The sequence below is a fragment of the Haliotis rufescens genome, unplaced genomic scaffold (genome assembly GCF_023055435.1).
Source record: "Haliotis rufescens isolate VD_foot unplaced genomic scaffold, xgHalRufe1.0.p SCAF_8, whole genome shotgun sequence".
Classification (NCBI taxonomy): Eukaryota; Metazoa; Mollusca; class Gastropoda; order Lepetellida; family Haliotidae; genus Haliotis; species Haliotis rufescens.
The window spans coordinates 51,871,390-51,895,981 of NW_025964372.1; the positions used below are offsets into that span (position 1 = coordinate 51,871,390).

General features: G+C 41.0%; 2 protein-coding genes across 2 annotated transcripts; one reads left to right on the plus strand and one right to left on the minus strand.

The window, feature by feature from the left end:
- Nucleotides 1–3,901: 3,901 nt before the first annotated feature.
- On the minus strand, nt 3,902–15,134 carry LOC124145614 (STING ER exit protein-like). The gene is made up of 7 exons (XM_046515454.2): nt 14,933–15,134; nt 11,672–11,786; nt 10,584–10,625; nt 8,612–8,741; nt 6,493–6,582; nt 6,193–6,285; nt 3,902–5,408 (listed from the first exon to the last, which is right to left on the minus strand). The coding sequence occupies exons 1-7, from the start codon at nt 15,051–15,053 to the stop codon at nt 5,355–5,357; spliced, it is 645 nt and encodes a 214-aa protein (XP_046371410.1). The 5' UTR covers nt 15,054–15,134; the 3' UTR covers nt 3,902–5,354.
- A 204-nt stretch (nt 15,135–15,338) lies between these two features.
- On the plus strand, nt 15,339–22,750 carry LOC124145613 (cyclin-dependent kinase 9-like). The gene is made up of 4 exons (XM_048388895.1): nt 15,339–15,525; nt 16,798–16,879; nt 17,757–17,847; nt 18,525–22,750. Exons 1-4 carry the CDS (start codon nt 15,431–15,433, stop codon nt 19,367–19,369), a joined length of 1,113 nt encoding a protein of 370 aa, XP_048244852.1. The 5' UTR covers nt 15,339–15,430; the 3' UTR covers nt 19,370–22,750.
- Nucleotides 22,751–24,592: the final 1,842 nt, after the last annotated feature.

Here is a 24,592-nt window from a genome sequence, read left to right on the forward strand (position 1 = left end):
CTAGCCGGGGGGCAGGGGAGCAGTTTCATTATTAAGCTGATTACACACTGTACAATGTGCAGAAATGTCTTTTTTATTAATAACATTTAGATAAGCACCAAGACCACAATGCCCAAGACGAAGGATAAATGTAACACGAATTTGTAACAAGGGCCATTACTCTCAGGAGAAAAGCTATTAGCAAGTGTTAGGTAATGTAGAGTTACTTCCCTTAGCCTTCCCGCCAAACAAACTCCTTCCCAGCGCGTGACACTTTCGTTACACTCTCGGTAACATAGTATAGAGAGCTCCGCGAACAGACTATCAGTGTGAGGAGCTTGTTCCGCCAAGTACACACTCGGACCCCGTGGTACCGCGGCATTTGTGATTTCCGGTAGTTCACGCGGGACACGCCTCTTAGCGGCTGTCTAATAATGCAAATCAGTAACCAGGAAGTGTTCACTTCGTAAACAATTTCAATTTCCTCGGAATGTTCCGTCTGCTGTAAGTAAGGAGTTCTTAATGTGTTGATACTTACTTCTGGCATTTTTTTTTTAATATTGCCTTACCCCCATCTATCAATGGCCGCAGTATAACCCGCAGTTCTTCGTGTAAACTTTCTCCATCGACTAGATCATCTGCATATTCATGGCGACTAATAAGGTAACGGAAGTTACGTAGCCCGCACATTTTTTCCCGCTCTGTGGCTGGAATCTATTATGAGATCATAAGGGCCATTATGCCATACTTAGAAATACGTTCTTCACCAGTAGCCAAATGATAAATACATACTTTGGTCATACTAGGAGTACTTTTTAAATATATTTATTGTTTATTTTAAACATTTTTTGGACAAATTAATTTTATCCAATTTTTTTAACAAATATCTTAAATATCATTTCTGATATTTTGTTGTTGATTTTTTTAAATATGTTTTATTACTTTTCGGTAAATATGCATTGGATACCTATTACTGATAACAAATTCAGAATTTTACTTGTGCTGTCTTTGCACTTGTCTCGACAAATCACTGATGTCTGGCATAATCATACTTAGTGGTTGGTAGAATTATGTCCTGTTTTTGTCCAATTCGGACCTTCATACACAACTTTTCCCTGTACCGCGATGCGATGGAGTTTTCTCTGTTGTCAAACTGAGCACAAGGCCCGGCTTTTACTCGGTGCGACTAATGTAAATACTGAACTTTTATCAGTAAAATATGCATATTTAGATAAAATAAATGACACCTGATATAGAGAACACGAATAATCATAAAGGTCAGCAGGGTTAGAAACTGACAGTTTTTGTCCACTAGTCCTTATAATGATAACATATAGCAAAACCCCTTAAAATGGGCCAATTTCTACTAGTCCTTAGGATACCTTCACTATTGGGCGGGGCGGTCGGGTAGCCTAGTGGTTAAAGCGTTCGATCGTCACGCCGAAGACCCGGGTTCGAATCCCGACATGGGTACAATGTGTGAAGCCCATTTCTGGTGTCCCCCGCCGTGATATTGCTAAAAGCGGCGTAAAACCAAACTCACTCACTCACTCACTCACTATTGGGCAGTTTGGTAAGGACTACAGGACTAGTGCCAATTTCTAACGCTGGTTAGTGAGTGCATTTTGTTCCGTTTAGCGTACATGACAAGTACCGCGATACCCCAAGGTTGCAGGCTACATACAGCGATGGAACAGTCGCCACAAGGAAAGAAGCAGTGAACTTAATTCAAATTTTATGCAGGCAAGTACAAGAATCAATAAATAACCTCTAGTCCTGTAGCCGGAACCTCAGATGTTGTCTTGACCATGCCAGGATGCAATTCGATGACGTGGCAGATAAATTGGACGTACATGCAGTTGTACGTCGTGGTCAGATGTGATGCTCTCGTAATCAATTCCCCACTGTCCTTGCACTGATTGGACGTAAGCAAGGGATGCTGTGGGCTTTCACAGTTGCAGTCTGAAACCAGCTTCGTAGGTGAACCAAACGGATATATATCATTGTCATGCCGACATGACGTTACTCGTGGACATCCGGAACATGGTCGGTTCCTGGTGTTGCCAGTTTCTTGGTACCGACCCTAGAGTGACTGTAGCCTACATGTTACGATTAACACCAAAACGCCCAGCAACGTTTTGTGCAATTCCGATATCAAGCATTCAAATTGCCTGCAACAGCTCATTTTCAGATGGGCATTGCATAACGTTTACAAGGTTTGGCCATCAACAAAGCAGCTTTCATCTTCCACCCTTGCCGAACTAGGCTCGCATTATGGAGCTATATTTTGGCTGGACTAATGAGTCTGTGCATTGTCAAATCAAAATCCCGTGCAGATTTCGGTCAATTGCAGAATTTGAAAAGCATGTGCAGTGTCAACTTAGCCTCAGCAGATACTTTCCAAGTCTTTTCATGTTTTTAATCAAAGTGCTCACGTGATTTGATGCACTTCGCGAAGTAAGACCCGTTTTGTTACAATATACCGCATTCGACGTAATAAGCACCCCGCTCTAATAAGCGCCCACGGCGATATTTGCTTATATATTGGCTAGTGAACAATCCCAATTAGCACCCTTTCCGATTGATCAATGTACACAAGACTTATTTGTTCGTGTATAATACGCACTCGTTTGTTATATGCACCCTTAATTATGGGCAATTAAATTCCCGAAAATATATCTATCGTGTATAATACACACAGAATGTTCTTTTATATCATTTTAAGGCTGTCAGCATAAACCACAAAATTTACAACCTCGTTTTTAATCTCACAAAAAAATATATTCTAATAAGAGCCACCTATTTCTAATTTTGAGAGCGCCCTGGGCGCTTATTTTGTCGAATACGGTAGATCTTGATTATCGATCAGATCATCTTGATTGGGCGCCGCCAATTTGTTGAAGCAAATATAAGTTATATGAGAAGTGGAATGTGATTGGTTAAAACGTTAGTAGGCGGGACATAGAATGGCCATAACTCGGGAAGATGAGTTACTTTTCACAGATAAAATACTTCCAGCGATGTACTGCGTGTTTGAATTGACTCGGTGCCGTGTTCTCTGAATGTGTGACGTTTTCTTACTTGTGGGACTATATGCACGCAATGATGGGTATGCACGTGCAATTTCAGGGTCATCACAACAAAGTGTTTCTACAATAGAACATCATGCATGCTGTTGGAAGATCCATACCAATTGTCTTTTAATGTGATATTTTAATGTGACAGGGCTTTTTCCTCTAGTATAAATCAATGTCACAGCTGTACACTGCTATGCCAACCACTTCCAAAAACTGCTGTCCATGAAAGCTCTGCACGAGGTTTCGTGTTTGTATACGAGGAGACCTCCAATAAGCTTTGCTCGGACTCTGGCTGCTTCACGTGCCCAGGTCCTTTCCTTTCCAGAACACCCTCTAATATCTGTACACGTGCATTGTGGCAGGCTTTTGTTCTAAGTTGGACATTGTCTGGACATTGTCTTCAAAGTCACAACCAGTGAAAATCCGGGGTAGAATAGGTCTTCAGCAACCCATGCTTGCCGTAAAAGGCGACTATGCTTGTCGTAAAAGGTGACTAACAGGATCGGGTGGTCAGGCTCGCTGACTTGGTTGATGCATGTCATCGGTCCCAATTGGGTGGATCAATGCTCATGGTCAATCACTGGATTGTCTGGTCCAGACTCGTATTTACAGACTGCTGTCATATAGCTGGAATATTGCTGAGTGTGTCGTTAAACAACAAACAACCAAAGAAACTACTACTACTACTACTACTACTACTCGAGCAGTGGATCCTGGGACTACTACTACTACTAATACTAATACTGCCATCTCTCGAGCAGTGGATCCTGGGAAAACAAAGATAGACAACTCTACACAAGTGTCTCACACAACTGGCCAAAAGAGGAAGAGCAAACACAATGACATCCAAGACTGAGACTTTATTTGATATGATGAATACACAGTGATGAAAAGACATGATGCAACTGTGTACAATGTGAGCTATGTACAATATATCAATACAAGCGCATGCAGCCTTTACAGATCATGAAATCTTCAACATCAAATATTTAGATTCCTCTCTTAGTGATAGACAGCAAAGTAAACATTGCATGACTACATTGGGGAATACCCTTATGTAGACTTGTGTTCCATATTTCGATGTAGGGATATGATCTGTCTGAACTTACGCCACTCTGTCAAAGATATTGTTTTGTTTGTGAGTGACTTGATGAGTTGGGATTAATGCCACTGTGAGCAGTACTTCTGCTGTATCATGGCACGTCAGATTAATGTGGAAGGAAAGTGTTGTAGGTGCTAATGCTTACTGTTCTGGGCCCTGTTCCACAAAGTGATCTTAGCACTAAGGTGATCGTAACACCAATACTTTGTCTTTAACACAGGCATACAGTTTTCTTAGTGCTAAGGTGATCGTAACACTAATACTTTGTCTTATCATAGGCTTACAGTCATCATAGAGCTAAGGTGATCGTTACACTAATACTTTGTCTTATCATAGCACTAAGGTGATCGTTACACTAATACTTTGTCTTATCATAGTGCTAAGGTGATCGTTACACTAACACTTTGTCTTATCATAGGCTTACAGTCATCATAGCACTAAGGTGATCGTAACTCCCGTACTTTATCTTTAACATAGGCTTACAGTCATCATAGCGCTACGTTGGCTTTGTGGAACAGAGCCCTGGTGACACCCACCAGGCATGGTCAGGCTGTGGAGAACAATGGACCACAACAAAGGGAGGCAACTCTAGTCTACTGATCTACCTGTGCACACTATTCTTTGACTGATCTGCACAGGCCGATTTAGACATAAGATAGTAAGTACACTTGTCATTAAATCTTCCACTTCAAGATAATATATACATTGCCCAACATAAGTTTGCTATTTACAACCTCCCTGGATCGGTTATGTCACATAGTCATATCTCATGAGACCTTACTGGATACAGTATTATACGACAAACAGCATTCATACATGTTAAGACACCACACATCTTCTCTTCTTCAGGCTCCTTTCTCTACAAGAGGATCAACATATGTTCTGTGACACTGTGTCTCTTACAAACCCTGAGGAATAACACAGACACTGTGTCTCTTATAACCCCTGAGGTATAACACACAAGAACTATGCACTGCTTTTCAGGATGTTCCAGACAGGAATTCACAAATCCAATTCTATGGACAAAGCTTCTTCCACGCTTTCTTGTGTAAGACATTTTTCTTGCACAAGGATAAATGTTTCACAAAGTCATATTCGGCATATATGACCACTGCAAACCTATGTTGTTATAAGGATATACAATGGCCAGCCATCACAGTGGGAGAACTGGTATACATGGCCACCCTTGGTGCTCCTCACTTGTCGATCAGTGTTCCTTTCGGTCTCATCTTCTTGGCCTCTTCCTCAGCCTAGAACATAAAACATGGTATTGACACATGGATATATACTGCTTTAGTATTAACCTGAAGGATATATACATCATAACGTGACAGAAGGTTTATAAATCATAACGTGACAGAAGGTTATATACATCATAACGTGACAGAAGGTTATATACATCATAATGTGACAGAAGGTTATATACATCATAACGTGACAGAAGGTTATATACATCATAACGTGACTGAAGGATATATACATCATAACGTGACAGAAGGATATATACATCATAACGTGACAGAAGGATATAAACATGCCGTAGTGACTGAAGGATATACACATGCCGTAGCGACTGATGGATATATACATCATAACATGACTGAAGGATATATACATCATAACATGACTGAAGGATATATATATGCCAAAGTGACTGAAGTATATATACATCATAACGTGACTGAAGGATATATACATTATAACGTGACTGAAGGATATATACATGCTGTATTGACTGAAGGATATATACATCATGATGTGACTGAAGGATATATATAAGCCACAGTGACTGAAGAATATATACATCATAACGTGACTGAAGGATATATACATGCCGTAGTGACTGAAGGATATATACATCGTAACATGACTGAAAGATATATACATCATAATGTGACTGAAAGATATATACATGCCGTAGTGACTGAAGGATATATACATCATAACATGACTGAAGGATATATATACATAAGTTGGTAAATCAGGAAGTGTAACAACTGAGTGTAACCATGGAAACTATTGTGTGATGTGTACCTGTTCCAGAAGCTTTCGTTTACTCATCCCTTTCCTCAGCAACTGCTTCTCAATGACCTTGGCATTAGCTGCATATGAATCGGCTATTTCTTTCTGAAAGACAAAATCAACAAACTTCAACCAACAAGTCAAAGTTTATAAAAATACACAATTTGTTTTTTTGCAATACATATTGTTCAAAAAGCATATTGTAGTATACCAGTAACATCATGCAGTTCTACACAGGTTGGGGATATGATGTTACAGGTGATATAATAATAATTAAACCACACACTTGTTACAGAAGCCAGGGTCACTTACCGCCTCAATCTCCTCCTCCTCCTCGTCCACGGTTGACACGGTTACAGAACTGAACTTGCCCATGTTCTTCGTGTGCTTCGTCAGTGTTACCTGGCAACAAAAACCACCAGGTTACAGGTAACTAGACACAATGACTGCATGACAACATCACACACACATTTTAAACCCCAGACGCCTAACCAAAATTGAGGAATATCTGGGATAATTTGGGCTCTGAAAGTAACAATTATAAACCAATCAGTATAAACCATGAATGGCAGTATGGTGTTGATGAACATCAATCAGTGTTTGCATTGGTCTCCACAATAAGGAGGTCCCCTTGGACACACTACCCGCAAGCACCCCAGGTGCTAGGCTATCTAGAGGGGTTTGGGTGCACACATCCTCCAAGAAATTTGTCAAATGTAGACCTGAAATGGTGTATTTTAAGTCATTCTGAGCATAAACAAAGTGTCTGGTTTAAATCATTAAGTGTCTGTTTTCATGTGTGCATAACATGGATGTTGGGAGGCAAGAGAAACTCGAAACAAAACAACAATAAGTTATGTGTAAGATAAACTTCTAACAAAATGAAAAACGTGTGAGGAGATGCATGAAGGTTGTTTTTTTGCATCCCAGTTTTTTCAGCGAGTATTTTTGTACATGGGATGCCGTGAAGCAAACTCTGATCAATCATTGTCTGCCTTTCATGACCCAAACTCATTCAAACTGGTAAACCTTCCTGTCACCAGCTACACCAAGGGATTACTTGTTGGTTGTATTTGTGCCAATGCCTGTATCAAGGTCCATAAGTGGTCTAAATTAGTGGATGTGTCTTGTGCAAACTTTCCATGCTTCTTCAGTCCAAGCTTGATGAGGCGTGCAAGATTTCTTATTTGACATGGATTTTCAAAGATTAGTAACCCAACTTCTGGCACAACGTGAAGTAAGGGTCAACACAATCTTAATCAATTTTTTAGTGACCTTTACTGACAACAGCTGGGCTTGGCCATGATTCTGGGGCATTATGATGGTCATAACCTTGACATAACCTTACATTACCTGACCTTCACCCCAGCATGTCCGTCACACAATCTCTAAAACAGTGCCATAAAAACTGAGAGCTTAACAAGTAGATACAGATATATCCATCCCACTTATAAGTGACCGAAATGGTCGCCTATAATATTGAAATTTTAGGATGGTGCGTTAGAACCCATGGTTAGTGGTACTGTGGCTCGTTACGTTATTATTGGAAGGAAAGCCCATTATTCTACTTAATTCTTCCATGTAATTAAAATCTGAAATGCTTCACAACCGTATGTTCTCAAATGTTACCAAGTGGAACCAAAACACAATTTTTTTCATATACAATATTGGCTGGGACTGTTCTTCCCAATCTTTCAAGGGGCGGTCGGGTAGCCTAGTGGTTTAAGCGTTCGCTCGTCATGCGGAAGACCCGGGTTCGATTCCCGACATGGTAAAGTGTGTGAAGCCAATTTCCGGTGTCCCCCGCCGTGATATTGCTGGAATATTGCTAAAAGCGGCGTAAAACCATACTCACTCACAATCTTTCCATAAAAATGTAGAAAATGCGCAATCATAACTTGACATAAAAAACTTAAAAACTATTTTTGTATTCTACAAAAATTTGCTGATTAGCTAAATAACAAAGCACAAAGCATGATTGTATCACTACTCTCTACATAGAATAGGCTACATGGCTTTGCTATTTCATTATATGAGTGTGACATGTGGAGCAGGAAGTAGGTCGCTGTCAGTGGTAGAACAATAACGGCAAATGTATTTCCAATATTTGCAAGCAAGCAAACTACTGAGGAAGGATGAGTTCTGATCCTGCAGAAAGATTTTGATTGGCTTCGATTTAAAAAGTGTACAAACGCTATGATTAGTGTTTTTTGTGTCACAAATTGAGAATCTGCTGAAACAAAAGATTTGGGAAAGGGCAATCATAATCTTAAACGAGAAACTATTGTCAGACATTCATTATATTATGTATAGATAAAACTGGCTACTGATAAAACCAGCTAAATGGCTCTAAGAGGAAAAATAAACCCATGACGGCTGACGTTGTTGTTGTTGTTGTTGTAACAGGAAAGCAGAGGGAGCAGTTTCCTACCTTCTTAGGAGCTGCCAGCTGACTGTAGACATCAGTCTTAAAGCCATCGGTCTCACGTTTCAGTGCACCGTCCACAACAAACATGACGTTGCTGTTGCCTTGGTGATGATAATACAGCCACAGTCCACACCTTTACCAACAAAACAGACTCCATTAGTTGGTAAAAACAGACACAGACCAGGGTGCCACACCACAAAACAACTTACATTTAAGAAACATTCTCAGACAAAATCATTTTTTTTCCAAAATGTGCCACAATATTTCAACTTTTATGAACCACCAACAATTTCCTTTTCCTACGAACACCATTTCATCCAGGTTGTTCAATTATAGGAAGGGGTTACAGAAGGTGGACCTGGCAGCTCATGATGTAAATTCCACTACTTGTGGCTGTCAAGACTCATCATGCTGATCAACCTGTAGGTCATATACTCACTGATGACTTCTCCATGGTTGACAAAAACAGCCTTCATCAGTTATTCAAATATTGACCCAATTGGGATCACAACTTTGAAATCATTATGGATGCTGTCGAAGCATATGCCAAAGGTAAAAGGAACCTGTCGAATGTCTTTGAGAGTGGGTTAAACGGCAAGTTCACACGGAAATGAACCTATTTTTCTTGTACTTTTTCCACATTAAAAGTGTTAACCTAGAAGTGTCATAGACAAAAATATAAAAATATCACAATTTATTAACATATTTTTCGCATTAAAACGATTTATATTTTTCACATTTACCAAGTGTTCTATTTCCACAACAAAAACACCATGGCTTATGCCCCTTGCAATATGACGTCATTGGTGCCAATTGATAAACATTATGACGTCATCATGCTTTGTTAGAGCCGCTTCACGTGGTGTAGGTACAGGTGTGTGATTCTAGCGTCTCAGATGCCAGCCAGCATAGTGTTATGCTGAGTCACCACTGCGCCGGAATGTGTTGTAGGCCATGTTGTTTTACCGCAAACTGGTACTTGATATCTTTTGCGTTGAGAATAGACAGGGACCCAGTTGAATTGGCACCAATTACGTCATAATCTAAGGAGGATAACTCAGGACTGTTTAGCTCGAAAAACGAAGGCCTCATAACGGCATATCATTTTCACACTATTGTGAGCTTCCTACTTTCACTGTGAAAAAAATGAGTGTATATTTTCAAACACAGATACTAATTAATTCTAAAATTGCGTTTTGCTTAGAAAAAGATAAAAAGTGATTTTTGCGTGTACACTTCCCCTTTAAGTCAGTGTCACAACCGTCCAGAGCCTGAGAGTACAAGTGAAAACCTAATACCTCTGGTCCTCAGTGTGTGCAGCTCGTCATGCTTGAACGAGACATCCATGTTTACAAATTCCCTGTTTTATTCAGTTTCAATTTGAAATAAAACCATTGGGAACTGGTTGAAATTATAGCCCTAAAATGTTACTACCTAATGTATTAGTCTCTGGCTTTCCCACCCACAACTTCAGTAGCCATGGCAACCACTGTGAACTAAGGCTATTCGAGTATGGGAGGTTAGGATGGACTCGGTGAGGGGAGATAACTCACATTTTCACTTCTCTAACGTGTCTTGGAACATGTGGAAGAGAAATGGTAGTGTGTGGTTTCATTTTGACCCAGTGATGCTAAGAAAAAAATAGACAGAATGTCCATTGTGTGGAATATTACCAATAGAGTTTGGAAGTCGGCCTGTAGCAACAAATAAAGCACATATTTTAGAAAAATTTAAATTTTAAACATGTTAAAGAAAAACCTAGCAATTTGATTGGCTATAAACAAATAAAACATCCAACAGATATTTTCTCTTCTACATCCTCTGTTTTTCAGTGCAGCGTAAGGTCAAGGTCATGCAAACAAGGCAAACGACTGATTGAAATAAATAAATGTAGGTAAGGTGAGCTAAAGACACTTAAGTTTTGGCCGCCTGATTTCTCGGTAAATTAATAAACTTGTAAACTCTTGATTCTCACCTCTTACACTTCTGCCTGTACTGCTTCTCTATACCTTCAGGCCTGTAAACAGAACAATAATCTTAAGAACCAGCCCCGGTTTTCCTGGAAATAGTTACAAACAGCAAAGAGTGGTTGGTTGGTTTGTTGTTTAACGCCGCACTCAGCAATATTCCAGCTATATGACGGCGGTCTGTAAATCATCGAGTCTGAACCAGACAATCCAGTGATTAATATCATGAGCATCGATCCACGCAATTGGGATCGATGACATGCATCAACCAAGTCAGCAAGCCTGACCATCTGATCCCGTTAGTCGCCTTTTACGACAAGCATAGTTGCCTTTTACGGCCTATTCTATCCCGGAATCTTCACAGGTCCAGCAAAGAGTGATCTTGAGTAGCATGTTCCCGGAGGAGACAGAGTGAGTGAGTATGGTTTTACGCCACATTTAGCAATATTCCAGTAATAACATGGCGGGGGACACCAGAAATGGGCTTCACACATTGTATCTATGTGGGGAATCGAACTCGGGTCTTCGGCGTGAGAACAAACGCTTTAACCACTACGCTACCTGACCGCCAATGCAGAGCATTAGAGCTGTGAAGAACAAGAAGGTGACAGTGCAAAACAGAGCATGAAGACTATTACCAGACAAATGTGTGCAGACTGATGTCGACTGGAAAATATCACGAAATAAATTGATACACTGACTAATATTTGAATTCATAGAGCATTTCACAGTACTGAATAATATCAGGCTCATTTTAAGTGAGTGGTTTGGTGCTGCAACGTTCCAGCAACATCACCGAAGGCAACACCTAAGCTTCAATCATGACGAGTGAATAGTCATGCTATTGTCATGTTAGTTATAACTGTCCATGTATATCAGTGTGCAGGGATCAAAATTAACATAAATCTGCTAGTCCAAGACCACTTCTACCATTAGATAGATGGTTACACTGCTGGTGATCACTTTTATGGCATTATGAAAACATAATTTAATATTTATCCTTGGTGTGTAGCATGTCCTAACCTTTTGCCTTCCAAAAAGGGCTTTTGTTCCACTTAGCGGTGAATTTTGATTTGATTTTGTGAGATTGGTTTACCGTCGGAGATATATGATGTCATCAGGATCACAGGTCAACTTGTGTGCATGCTTCTGGCCATCAATGACTCGTGAGTTGTCCCGTTTTCTAAGTGGAAGTTTGTCCATGGGACAATCTGAAGCATAAAAACAAAATCACATGATACAAGTCCTTAGTAAAACACACAAGTAAAGGCCAAGAGATCAGTGTCTTGTGGACATTCTGTACCCACAAACATGTATTTATACACACTGTGTCAGCGAGTTGGGTTTTACGCCGCTTTCGCAATATTCCAGCAATATCACAGTGAGGGACACCACAAATGGGCTTCACGCATTGTACCCATCTAGGGAATCAAACCCGGGTCTCAGCATGAGGAGCGAACACCTTAACCACTAGTCTAAGTTTATTTGATCTAAGAATAATAATAATGATACAATACCTTAAATTCCGGAAAACATGTTAATTGGTTCTCAGTCAAAGGGATAATCACCAATTATCTCAAACAAGATATTGTGAGTAAAATGTGAATTATTTTAATGGTTGAAATGTATAATGAATGAGTGAGTGAGTGAGTGAGTTGGGATTAACGCCGCTTTTAACAGTATTCCAGTCACATCACGGCGTGTCAGCTTAATGTGGGAGGAAAGCCCGAAGTGATGCAGGTCTCAGACGTTTACCACTTCGGTGAAACCCAAGAGTACGGGGAAGGTGTTGACAAACCTAGAAACATAATCGGGGCGAACTGGGATTCGAATCCACAATCATAGGTTACTGGCGTGCCCAAGGGACGCAACTCTGCTGCACAGCGAATCGTGGCGCCTTAGACCACTGGGCCACCCTTGGCCCTGTATAATGAATGAATGTTTGAAACGTATAATGAATGATTGTATGGGGTTCATAGTGAAAGTGCTCAGAATGTTTGGCCTACCTTTAGAATACAGTACCACACACTTTTCAAACATGTGACAATACCCTATGACGTAATTTGTAGTATGTTGTTGCCAGTCACACCGGCGAAACAATGCCCTGTGACGTCAGGAGTCATCGAGTGTGCATAAGCTCCTCACAGTGATCTATCATCTCTACACAAAATGACATTGAATACGCCAAGCGCTGTGGAGAGTTTTGAATATTTGTTTACAGAATATAGCCTGCGGCGGCGCATTTTATAGCAAGCGCTAGTTTACGAAAGCACTTTTATTTTTTATATATTTTTTTTTTCATTTTTCTCGTAATTCAAGTGGCTAAAAGGGTTATAAATCGGAACTAATATACATAAATTATTTTTTCGGTGCATTAATTTTCATTATTATGCACAAGAATGTTGTTTATTAGGGATATTATATTGGCACATCCAAATATCGCTAATGTTAGGATAGGTTACCCCGAACTCTATCCTTAGCCCTTAGATCCCCTTTATGATCAATCACCCCTTTTCGATCATTAGGGCTAGGTACCCGTTTAGTGGCTTTTAAATCACCCGAATTCTGTCCTTAGCCCTTGGATCCCCTTTACGATCAATCATCCCTTTACGGTCATTAGGGTTTGGTAAATCTACCCATTTAGTTTCTATTATAGATTTTATAGCGGCTCCTAATATTCTTCACACAAAAACATCGAGTAAAAAAAATCAAATGGTTTTGTTCGAATACTTTGGCTACTGGAAACTGTCCTGAAACATTCACACAAGCCAATTTCACCGGCTACATTTCTTCAGTACTGATTCAAAAGCGAACTCACCATTGTGTCTTCACTGGCCATGCACATGCCTCCCTCGTTCCTTACTATTTTCCACATCATCCTTACAGTGTTCGCTACCACACTTTTCTGTCACAAAATCCACCCGAAGAATGATTAAATAACATGTCATTCATGCATACTCGCGAGTTCGACGTATGACGCCTTGAGCCGTTATCAGTTCGCGCCATATCAGATCATTCCTCGTCACTCGGTATCTTGTAGATTACGGAGTGGGACGAGTGTGCCAAATGGCATCGGGATCATTCATAAGTGTCGATAGACTAAAGTCACGAGACACCATGCCTACCCGTAACCTTCGTAAGGGTCCTGTCACCTATTCGACCCTTTTCGTTCCCTAACGTCGTAGGCATGACTAGGTAAATTTGCACTTTGTTTCACAGTGTGGACATAGCTCAGTCGGTTAGCTGTCGGGCTAACAATCCGAAGGTCACAAGTTCGCGTCCGACAGAATCTCACAATAACTGGTTGCTTGTCTTTGAGACATGTGACCTACGGCAAAGACCGTCCTCACGAGAAGTTGTGGTACTGTATTCTAAAGGTGCTCCGAATGTTTGAATGTGGGAATTTAGTGCTGTGGATTCATGATAACACATAGGCTATATTGTTGTTTTTACATCTACACTGGTTAACACAATCTGGTTTTGGACTCTTGCTTTCACGCCGACTCGTTACTAAACAATTATGACAATAAATGGATACAGGTTCTTCAACTTTGTGTACAAGTCCACCAAATTTAGTGACCGGTTCATCTAGATTTGTGTAGGCCTACGGATCATCCAATGAATGTATGAGTCAACCAAATAATTATGTATAAGTATTTAATATGTATGAATTACTCCAAATCAGTTACGAATGGGGCGAGAGGTGAGGTGAGGTGAAATTGGGTTTAACGTCGCGTCCAAGATTATTGCACTTATATAGCGACGTGCATGCACGTGTATGTGTGTGTGTGTGGCTGCTTGTACTAGTCCGGACTGATGCCGATTTATAGTGCTAGCTCACTGAGATACCATGCCGCAGTTTAACATGAATACCCCACTCAGACACAGTATACTGACTCCGAGCCGACCAGTCCTTGTTTTAGCCCCTTAATGCCAAGCGCCAGACAGGGTAACAACAAGTACAATCTTTTAACGTCTTTTTGTATGACGCGGCCCGGGATCGAACCCTGGACCTTCCGCTCTCCGGGCGGACGCTCTACCACAAGACCACGGAGGCGGTCGAATGGGGCGAGAATTTTAGGTATGGGATAACTATTTTCAGTTAGTAAGAATCTACGTGGGTACAGATCGTAGAGTGATACGAGATTTCTGAAGTATGAGCGACAGCAGGCAGTCTGAGACAAGTGGGTTATAAGTTGCGCCTGGGGTTACTGTTATTTACCAGGCGATAGTTTTCGGATTTCAAGTAGCACAATCACTCACAGCAGATGGACTACCCACCAGACTGTTTCGCGTGTGTTTGTTTATACGTTATAGCAAAGGGAAATGAAGAGAACTATTTGGAAGTGAAACTTGCCTAAAATCAGGCACATTTGTCCACAAATGCAATAATACACATATAGGGGCTTCTCTCCCTGATATTCCTCTTGATCCTTCGTGTCCGTACACACGACACTCTTTGACACCACTTTTGGCATCTTGAAACCAACGCAGGATCGGCCAAACTGACCCAAAACGGAACGACACAACGAAAGGTGTTTGCACAATACGTCATAGATTTCTGTGCATATCTATACCACATACAACATAGACAAACAAATTAAATTCATATTAAATGTCGTTTTTTTTCTGTTTAAAGAGCAATTATGTAATAATTTCCTCATTTATGATAAATTATCTTGCAAAGGATAATGTGTTTAGTTTCGTTAGTCATGCATAGTTTTATCATGTCATTATATTTCAATCTTGACCTTTTTGATGACGTAGTACACATAGGCTGACAAAACAATCATGCTCTTGGCTCTTGATCGCGCAATAATGTAACATCGAAGAAAACAGACCTGCTCTGTCAGCAATGAGTAGTCAAACAGAAGACCTTGTGTTTCCCTATTGTGAAAATGCCAGCGAAAAATATGAAAAGCTCACGAAAATTGGCCAGGGCACTTTTGGGTAAGACGAAGCTTTGGGAAGTTGAAACTTACGTCTTACGATCAAAACTGTCTTGGGCAGTGGAGTGACTTGCAACTAGGAAGTCATGTGTCGGTCTTAGCACAGTGAACTTCGTGATTGACAACTCAAAACCTAGCCTTTGCACCAGTAATATCGATTCAACCAACCACCCACAATCGATTGTTTGTTGAGACAGTTGATCTTTTGTTATTTGAGTTTGAGATACTCATAGGATACATCATCAACGATAGCTGTTTCAAAATGAACTGCGAGTGTTTTGACAATATCGACCCTTTATGGTTTTAAAAAACCCATATTGTCCTACTACTATTCGTATTGTTTTGTGTACAAATACCCAAAACTACCTTTGTAAGGGTCGTTGTTGACACAGCTAGGTACTACTGAACTGTGAACTAGATAAATGGGTTTCTGTATACACCTATGTATGAGTAAAGGAAAGACCCTATCCCTTCTCCAAAAATTAAATATGTATGGATTGCTGCTCAATCCTTTTAATTCTTTATATTTTTTAGGGGGATACGGGTGTATCTTACATGAGTAAATAATAGATACAATCTGATGGATACTTTTACAACTTCTGGTTTATTGCATATAGCTATGTTTCTGATGTAGATTTTTTACACTATTTCACCATTAACAAGCTCCATGCAATAAACATTTCAACGTAGATGCTTACACTGGTATCAAACTCAGATTTTAGACTAGTTATTGTCAATAATGTCAATTGTTGAAGAAGGAAAGAAACTGTTTTTGTTATATCTCAAATGTCAATATAAATAATCTGTGTGTAGTGACTTGAGTTGTGTTTAACGCCGCTCTTAACAGTATTCCAGTTATATCAGCTTAATGTGGGAGGAAAGCCCAAATTGATGCAGGTCTCAGATGTTTACCACTTCGGTGAAACCCCCAAGCACGGGTATGGTGCTGACAAACCTAGAAACATAATTGGGGCAAATCAGGATTCGAACTCACAGTCATAGGTTTCTGGCCCAAGGGACGCAACTCTGCACAGTGAATTGCGGTGCCTTAGACGACTGGGCCACCCGTACTTCCCTAATCCATGTGTAAATGTGTCACTGCTCACCAGTGGCATGAAATATGTTGATTTCTTTGGGGACTTTCTCACATATTAGCTTAAAGTTATTTCTCCGATATTGCTATCGATAATTGATCGATATTTAGTTACTGATTATCGATCTCTGTAATCTATATCGATAGGCAGTCCTAATGGTAACCGTGGTAATGTTACAGGGAGGTGTTCAAGGCCCGGAACCGTGAGACCAAGAGCTTGGTTGCCATGAAGAAAGTTCTCATGGAAAATGAGAAGGAAGGGGTATGTATTTCTGTTATATCTAAACTTAGGCTGGGTGGAAGGGGTATGTATTTCTGTTATATCTAAACTTGGGCTGGGTGGGTGGAAGGAGTATGTATTTCTGTTATTTCTAAACTTGGGCTGGGTGGAAGGGGTATGTATTTCTGTTATTTCTAAACTTGGGCTGAGTGGAAGGAGTATGTATTTCTGTTATCTCTAAACTTGGGCTGGGTGGAAGGGGTATGTATTTCTGTTATCTTTAAACTTGGGCTGAGTGGAAGGGGTATGTATTTCTGTTATCTTTATACTTGGGCTGAGTGGAAGGGGTATGTATTTCTGTTATATCTAAACTTGGGCTGAGTGGAAGGGGTATGTATTTCTGTTATCTTTAAACTTGGGCTGAGTGGAAGGGGTATGTATTTCTGTTATCTTTAAACTTGGGCTGGGTGGAAGGGGTATGTATTTCTGTTATCTTTAAACTTGGGCTGGGTGGAAGGGGTATGTATTTCTGTTATCTTTAAACTTGGGCTGAGTGGAAGGGGTATGTATTTCTGTTATCTTTAAACTTGGGCTGAGTGGAAGGGGTATGTATTTCTGTTATCTTTAAACTTGGGCTGGGTGGAAGGGGTATGTATTTCTGTTATCTTTAAACTTGGGCTGAGTGGAAGGGGTATGTATTTCAGTTATCTTTAAACTTGGGCTGGGTGGCTGGAAGGAGTATGTATTTCTGTTATGTCTAAACTTGGGCTGAGTGGAAGGGGTGTGTATTTCTGTTATTTCTAAACTTGGGCTGAGTAGAAGGGGTATGTATTTCTGTTATCTCTAACCTGGGCTGGGTGGGTTCAGGTTCATGTATTCATGTGCATGGCCCTGTGCCTGTATCTGTGGTATGTTTCAGTTCCCCATCACGGCGATACGGGAGATCAAGATCCTGCAGCTCCTCAAGCATGAGAACGTCGTCAACCTTCTGGAGATATGCCGGACCAAAGGTGAGAGAGTCGCACTGTCACTGCAGGGTCGGCAGCTGGGATTAGATTGGGATGAAATAGCCCCTTCAAGTTTTTATATTGCATTTAGAAGTGATACACATGCCAGAGAGAATTTATGGATGTCACCTTCTTTATTAAAAGGAACACAACGTTTCGATGTATGTGCCTACTCCTTCATTCTTCATCTGAAGCATATACTCCGTAAACATTGTGCTCTTCATAGAGAACCTGTGAAGCTCCGGTTTAGAATAGGTTTTCAACAACCCATGCTTGTCGTAAGAGGTGATTATGCTTGTTGTGACCCGTGAAGATCTGAGTTAGAATAGATCTTCAGCTACCCATGCTTGTTGTAAAAGGCGACTATGCTTGTTGTAAGAGGCGACTAACGGGATTGGGTGGTCAGACTCGCTGACTTTGTTGATGCATGTCATTGTATCCCAATTGCGTGGATTGATGCTCATGATGTCAACCACTGGATTGTCTGGTCCAGTCTCGATTATTTACAGACTGCCATCATGTAGCTGAAATATTGCTGAGTGCAGCATTAAACAATAAACTAATCATCTGATTAGACCTTTGCCCCAGTTGAAAGTCATAATGGTTATAAAAGACCTTTATGAAATTGAAGCCAGACATTTTGTTTTCAAGATAATGACACCTGTTTATTGTTATTATAGCAGGACCATACAACCGCTTCAAGAGCACATTCTACCTCATCTTCGAGTTCTGTGAGCATGACCTGGCCGGTCTGTTGAGCAACGCCAATGTGAAGTTCACGCTGGGGGAGATTAAGAAGGTCATGCAGCAGCTGCTCAACGGCCTCTACTTCATCCACAGCAACAAGATCCTCCACCGCGACATGAAGGCAGCCAACATCCTCATCACCAAGAATGGTACTCTCAAACTGGCTGACTTTGGTCTCGCGCGTGCATTCAGTGCTGCGAAAGGAAGTCAGCCTAACCGATACACTAACCGAGTCGTGACCCTGTGGTACCGGCCACCAGAACTCCTTCTAGGGGAGAGGAACTACGGTCCCCAGATTGACGTGTGGGGGGCAGGGTGTATCATGGCCGAGATGTGGACCCGGTCACCCATTATGCAGGGCAACACGGAGCAGCATCAGCTCCAGCTCATCAGCCAGCTGTGTGGGTCCATCAACCCGGAGGTGTGGGTCGGGGTGGATAAGCTGGAGCTGTATGGGAAGATTGAGCTCCCAAAAGGCCAGAAGAGGAAGGTGAGGGAGAGGTTAAAGCCGTATGTTCGCGATCAGTATGCTATTGATCTTCTCGACAAGCTTCTCACCCTGGACCCCTCTAAGAGGCTGGACTGTGACACTGCTTTGAATCATGACTTATTCTGGTCGGATCCCATGCCAACAGAGCTGACGCAGATGTTGTCGCGGCATACAACGTCTATGTTTGAATACCTGGCTCCGCCCCGCCGTCGTGGACCTGTCCATCCTCATGCACCAGCACACAGACCTTCCCACAATCCTGATCAGCATTTTGAGAGGGTCTTCTGATTGGTTGTCAGGGTGTGAGGGTCTTCTGATTGGTTGTCATGGTGAGAGGGTCATCTGATTGGTTGTCAGGGTGAGAGGGTCTTCTGATTGGTTGTCAGGATGTGATGGGTAAAGCTTGCGGGGGGTAGCAGACATCATTTGCACAGTAAAGCCCTTATACGGGTGTAACCCAAAGTTCTAACATACAATCGATGGAATCCTTGTGACAACCAGACCCTGAACAGATGTTGGTTCAGATTTCTGTACCTTATCTAATGAAGTGGTTTAACAAAAACGCCTGTTAAAATCCATGATTTAGTTCAAGATATTTATACCAATGTCGAGAAAAGACCCTTTGAAACAACGCAAAAGATTTTTAGTTCAATAATTCTACTGAACAGTCAAATGAATAGGAACTCCCATACTGGATTTAAAAAGAACGTAGTACTCAATCATTTTACGAATTTGGCAGGAGATGGAATCAAATTTTCAAAAGGAGGTTCGGCTTCTCTGAAGCTGACATGAGGGTTGTACATGTGTTTTCATCCGTGTTTTTCTGATGCTTTGACGCCAAGCAATGTTTTTTGTTGGGCAGCTAATAACTGAAGGTCAAAGCGATCTTAGTGCGGCGATGATTGTAAGCCTATGTTTAAGTATGGGACTTACGATCACCTTAGTGCTAAGATCACTTTGAGGAACGGGGCCCAGGTCACTATGTCTGTAGGTTGATAATCTTAGTTTATCATCCAAAACTGACTCCCAGAGGAGAAATGCTCAGGTGAGATCAAGCGATATCTACATTGTAGATATCGCTGCAATGAAATTGCATCACAGTGCTTTGCAGACCATTGTGATGTCATTGGTTACCATGACGTCACAACCAAATGACATCACTAATGGCTCTGCTACTCAAGCTGTTAGCAGTAGGTGGTCATACAAGTTGCTATTAGTTTTAGGACATAATCTTGCACAAGGGAGAATGTCTTCTGGGAGTGTTTCTGATGGGAGATTGTGTGATCAGACAGGTCATAATAAAAGGAAGAATTCTTGCCCCATTTTTTTGTCATGTTTGTTTTGTCAAAACCATGTGGGTTGTTAAATTGCGCTAGACTTTATACACCCAAGGCATGCTCAATGCACAACATTATGTACAGTGTTTGATAAAGCAAAATAATGACCTTGTGAGAATTTATTTTCATTTTATGATTTCAACTAAATTCAAAATCTCCATTTCAAATTCTGCCTTGCAATTTTTGGTTTGAAAATTCAAGACATGTCAAGATTGTGTCTGGTTGTTTTCATTCGCAAGTAGTTTGAAGGGAACGGCTTTCCGACTTTATGCGTATTCCGCACACAGGATTTACAGTGCTAAGCGTTAACAAGTTATCAAGCTCTCATGTCCTGTCTTGACAAGTGGTTTGTTGTGTTGCCAGTTTGAAATGGAATCAACCCATTGAGCATTTTCATGATTATAGTATATTTAATTATTGTTATTAATATTAATATTATTATTATCCATGAATGATTGTAATCACAGTTACCATTGTGTTAGAGTATGTGTGTTGGTAGTAATACCTGCAGCCACACAGCTAGGGCGAACAGTCAAACGTTCGTTTCTACGCAGCCCTCTAAGTAGCGACCATTTTGCTGACCAAATGCGGCTTTATTCTATGACTGGCGACCTAAATTTATCTACTGCTTGTCACTTGACTACCTTAAAGTAAACATTACTGGCAACAATATCTGTTTAAAATATCTGTTGGCTCCTAAAATCTGACAGTTTGGCTCCTAAGATACTCATATTAGGAGCCGCTTGACTCCCTAACATGAAAACAAACTTAGAGGGCTGCCATGGCGTACAGCGCGTGTTTGTTTTGACGTTGTCTGTGTATTGTTGACAGAACAGCCTTTTAAAACTGTGGCTTAATAGCAGCTCTGTTTGTGTCGTGTTATAACTAGATATTGGGTAAATGATACCAACGTTGAATGATATTGAATGCTATTTTAATCATTTTATTTGCAATTTTTGGGATTTGAGATCTTTTAGGTACGAAATGTGATTTTAATGTGAGTTTTTGCAAAGTCAGAATTTTATTGTATACTTTTATATTTCCCGAATGGCATTTTTAGTTTCCAAGTCTTTGTGGTTTGCTAATAGTTTCCTTTCATTGAGTGATGTTTCATGTGGATGTCCCTCTAGTAGCTGTTGCTTGGAGTGGATGTCATGAAGAAAACACTGACGACATTTCACCGGGCATTGTCAGTTTTTAGAAAAGGAAAATTTGTGTAGTTTATGATGAATGTGTACAGTTTTTAGAATAGGACAATTTGCGTAATTTATGATGAATGTGTACAGTTTTTAGTACAAAATAACAACTTCACACATAATGAACTTCTGGGTACAGAGGTCCAGACGCAGGATGAAAGCCAGCTCGGAAAGAGCCTGGAAGGGCACAAGGTCTGTCAGTGACTTTGGACAAGTTATAAATATGTTGTTGCTCTTTGCATAACCAAAATGAGTGGCATTGCAAATCTTGGACCTGTTTTCAGAACCAGCTTGATGATTTTCACTGTTAATTGATGTTTCCTAGGGGCCACTCTGCTGCTACTTGTATTTTCCCTGATAGACTTAGTAATATGGAGTCAGAATTATTTCAGTAAGAGGCAAATTTATCATGAATTATTAGCATTTTAGTCATGTATTAAACAGGAAGCTTCACGGTAGCCCAGATAATGTGACATTGGATTGTAATGGCAAACAAAATGGTCACCAATTTGGGAATGGTTTAAGGTAATATAGTGCAGATATCAAATAATTTAACACATTCTTGTACATTAGGTTTTGTTCCTAATGATGAATTTTGCAATGTTTCACTTTTTTCTTGTTTACATCCAATGAGTGAGAGAGTATGGTTTTACGCCGCTTTTTAGCAGTATCACGGTGGGGGACACCAGAAATGGGCTTCACACATTGTACCCATGTTGGGAATCGCACCTGTGTCTTTGGCGTGACGATTGAATGCTTTAACCACTAGGCTACCCGACCACCCTATCATCAAAGGAAGATCTAAACAGCTATTGGGATTTTATTGGGATTTTGTTGACTTCGTCACTGTTGTATAGTGTGTACCCCATGCTGCTACTTCAGCACGTTTCATTCTCTTGTTCCACAAATACGGTACTTGTTATTGATTAAAAAGTGTGGAAGGAACATGTCAGGTGTCCGCAAACCAAAATTATTTTTAAGAATTTAGAGCATTCCTGTTATTTGTTTGACAATAACCATTTAATGTAATGGTTTTGGTATCATGGTGTCTTGAATCAGTTTGTATCATTAATGAATGATTTTTTTATGTCATGTATTTTGATGAGTTATTGCTTGAATAAATATAGGCACCTGAACAGTTGTTGTGTTGTGAATCAAGGCCAGGATGTAAGCTTGCAGCACGTGTTGTGTGTGTGCGTGTTGTTTGTGTCTGTGCGTGGTGTGTGTGTCTGTGTGTGTGTCTGTGCGTGTTTCACGTGTCTGTGTGTTTTGCTGTGTGTGCTGTGTGTCGATGTGTGTTGTGTGATGAATAAAGGCCAGGATGTGAGCTTGCAGCACGTGTTGTGTGCGTGTTGTTTGTGTCTGTGCGTGTTTCACGTGTCTGTGTGTGTGTCTGTGCGTGTTTCACATGTCTGTGTGTGCTGGGTGTCGATGTGTGTTGTGTGATGAATCAAGGCCGAGAGGTGAGCCTCCACCACCACGTGCTGTGTGTGTGTCTCTATGTGTGTTGTGAGTGTCTGTGTGTGGTGTGTGTCTCTCTATGTGTGTTGTGTGGTAAATCAAGGCCAAGATGTGAGCTTGCAGCATGTGTTGTGTGTCTGTGTTGTGTGTGTCTCTATGTGTGTCTGTGTGTTGTATGGTAAATCAAGGCCAAGATGTGAGCTTGCAGCACGCGTTGTGTGTCTGTGTTGTGTGTGTCTCTATGTGTGTCTGTGTGTTGTGTGGTAAATCAAGGCCAGGATGTGAGCTTGCACCACGTGCTGTGTGTCTGTGTTGTGTGTGTCTGTGTGTGTTGTGTGGTGAATCAAGGCTTGGATGTGAGCTTGCAGCACCACGTGTTGTGTATGTCTGTGTGTGTTGTGTGGTGAATCAAGGCCAGGATGTGAGCTTGCAGCACGTGTTGTGTGTGTGCGTGTTGTGTGTGTCTGTGCGTGTTTCACGTGTCTGTGTGTGTGTCTGTGCATGTTTCACATGTCTGTGTGTGTTCGTCTGTGTGTGCTGTGTGTCTATGTGTGTTGTGTGATGAATAAAGGCCAGGATGTGAGCTTGCAGCACGTGTTGTGTGCGTGTTGTTGGCAATGGCAATCCCTCTTGGGGACACATACCACGATCAGTGACTATGACAGTCAGTTGTGAGGTACATACCCGCAGTGACTATGACAGTCAGTTGTTGGGTAAATACCACAGATAGACAGTCAGTCAATACAAACAGACATTGTTTAGAAGGGTTGGCGTATATACCACAGATGTAACAGATGTGTTTAATGTGGATATGAGCTTGTAATTAACAAGTTACTGAAATATTGTTGGCTGCGGCGTTAAACAGCGCGATAAAACATATTTGACGAAAAATGTATCATCAAATTTTATCACAAAACAAAGACGTTCATTACAGAAATACAAATTATATAGACGAAACTATGGTTACATCACATCGTCAGTGTTGATTGTTTTTATTCAATGTTTGGACCAAACACAACCGTCAACACGTGTGGCCAACTAAATGGTCTCGCGGCAGAGCGCCCGCCTCGAGGGCGAAAGGTCCGCGGTTCGATCCCCGGCCGTATTATACCAAAATACATTAAAAGATGGTACTTGTTACCCTGTCACCAAGGGCCTAAAACAATGACTGGTCGGCTCGGAGTCACTGTGTCTGAGTGGGGTATTCATGTTAAACTGTGGCATGGTATCCTAGTGGGTTAGCACTATAAAATCGGCACCAGCCCGGACCAGTATCAGCAGTATGAGAGCAGTATATGAGAGCAATAATCATGGATGCGAAGTAAAACCCTATTTCACTTCAGCTCACTTAACACGTGTGGCCCCCTTTTCTTACAAGATCCGTGAAGATTGTATTGTATTTCATTTGTTGTGCCAACTTGGTTGCCGTTTGCTTTTTGTTGTTCTTGACGTTCAGATCTTTCATCTTTGAGGCCACATACTGCACCGTCTCCAAATCCCCTCCAGCCGTTGCACAA

What these genes read in the sequence shown, in the direction of transcription:
- LOC124145614 (XM_046515454.2), bottom strand. Translation starts at nt 15,053, where the DNA reads ATGCCAAAAGTGGTGTCAAAGAGTGTCGTGTGTACGGACACGAAGGAT. An exon ending in AGGAGGAGGAGATTGAGGCG is followed by an intron (nt 6,286 to 6,492) that starts GTAAGTGACCCT and finishes TTTGTCTTTCAG; the next exon opens with AAAGAAATAGCCGATTCATA. An exon ending in AACGAAAGCTTCTGGAACAG is followed by an intron (nt 5,409 to 6,192) that starts GTACACATCACA and finishes TTTATGTTCTAG; the next exon opens with GCTGAGGAAGAGGCCAAGAA.
- LOC124145613 (XM_048388895.1), top strand. Translation starts at nt 15,431, where the DNA reads ATGAGTAGTCAAACAGAAGACCTTGTGTTTCCCTATTGTGAAAATGCC. An exon ending in ATTGGCCAGGGCACTTTTGG is followed by an intron (nt 15,526 to 16,797) that starts GTAAGACGAAGC and finishes GTAATGTTACAG; the next exon opens with GGAGGTGTTCAAGGCCCGGA. An exon ending in GGAGATATGCCGGACCAAAG is followed by an intron (nt 17,848 to 18,524) that starts GTGAGAGAGTCG and finishes TTGTTATTATAG; the next exon opens with CAGGACCATACAACCGCTTC.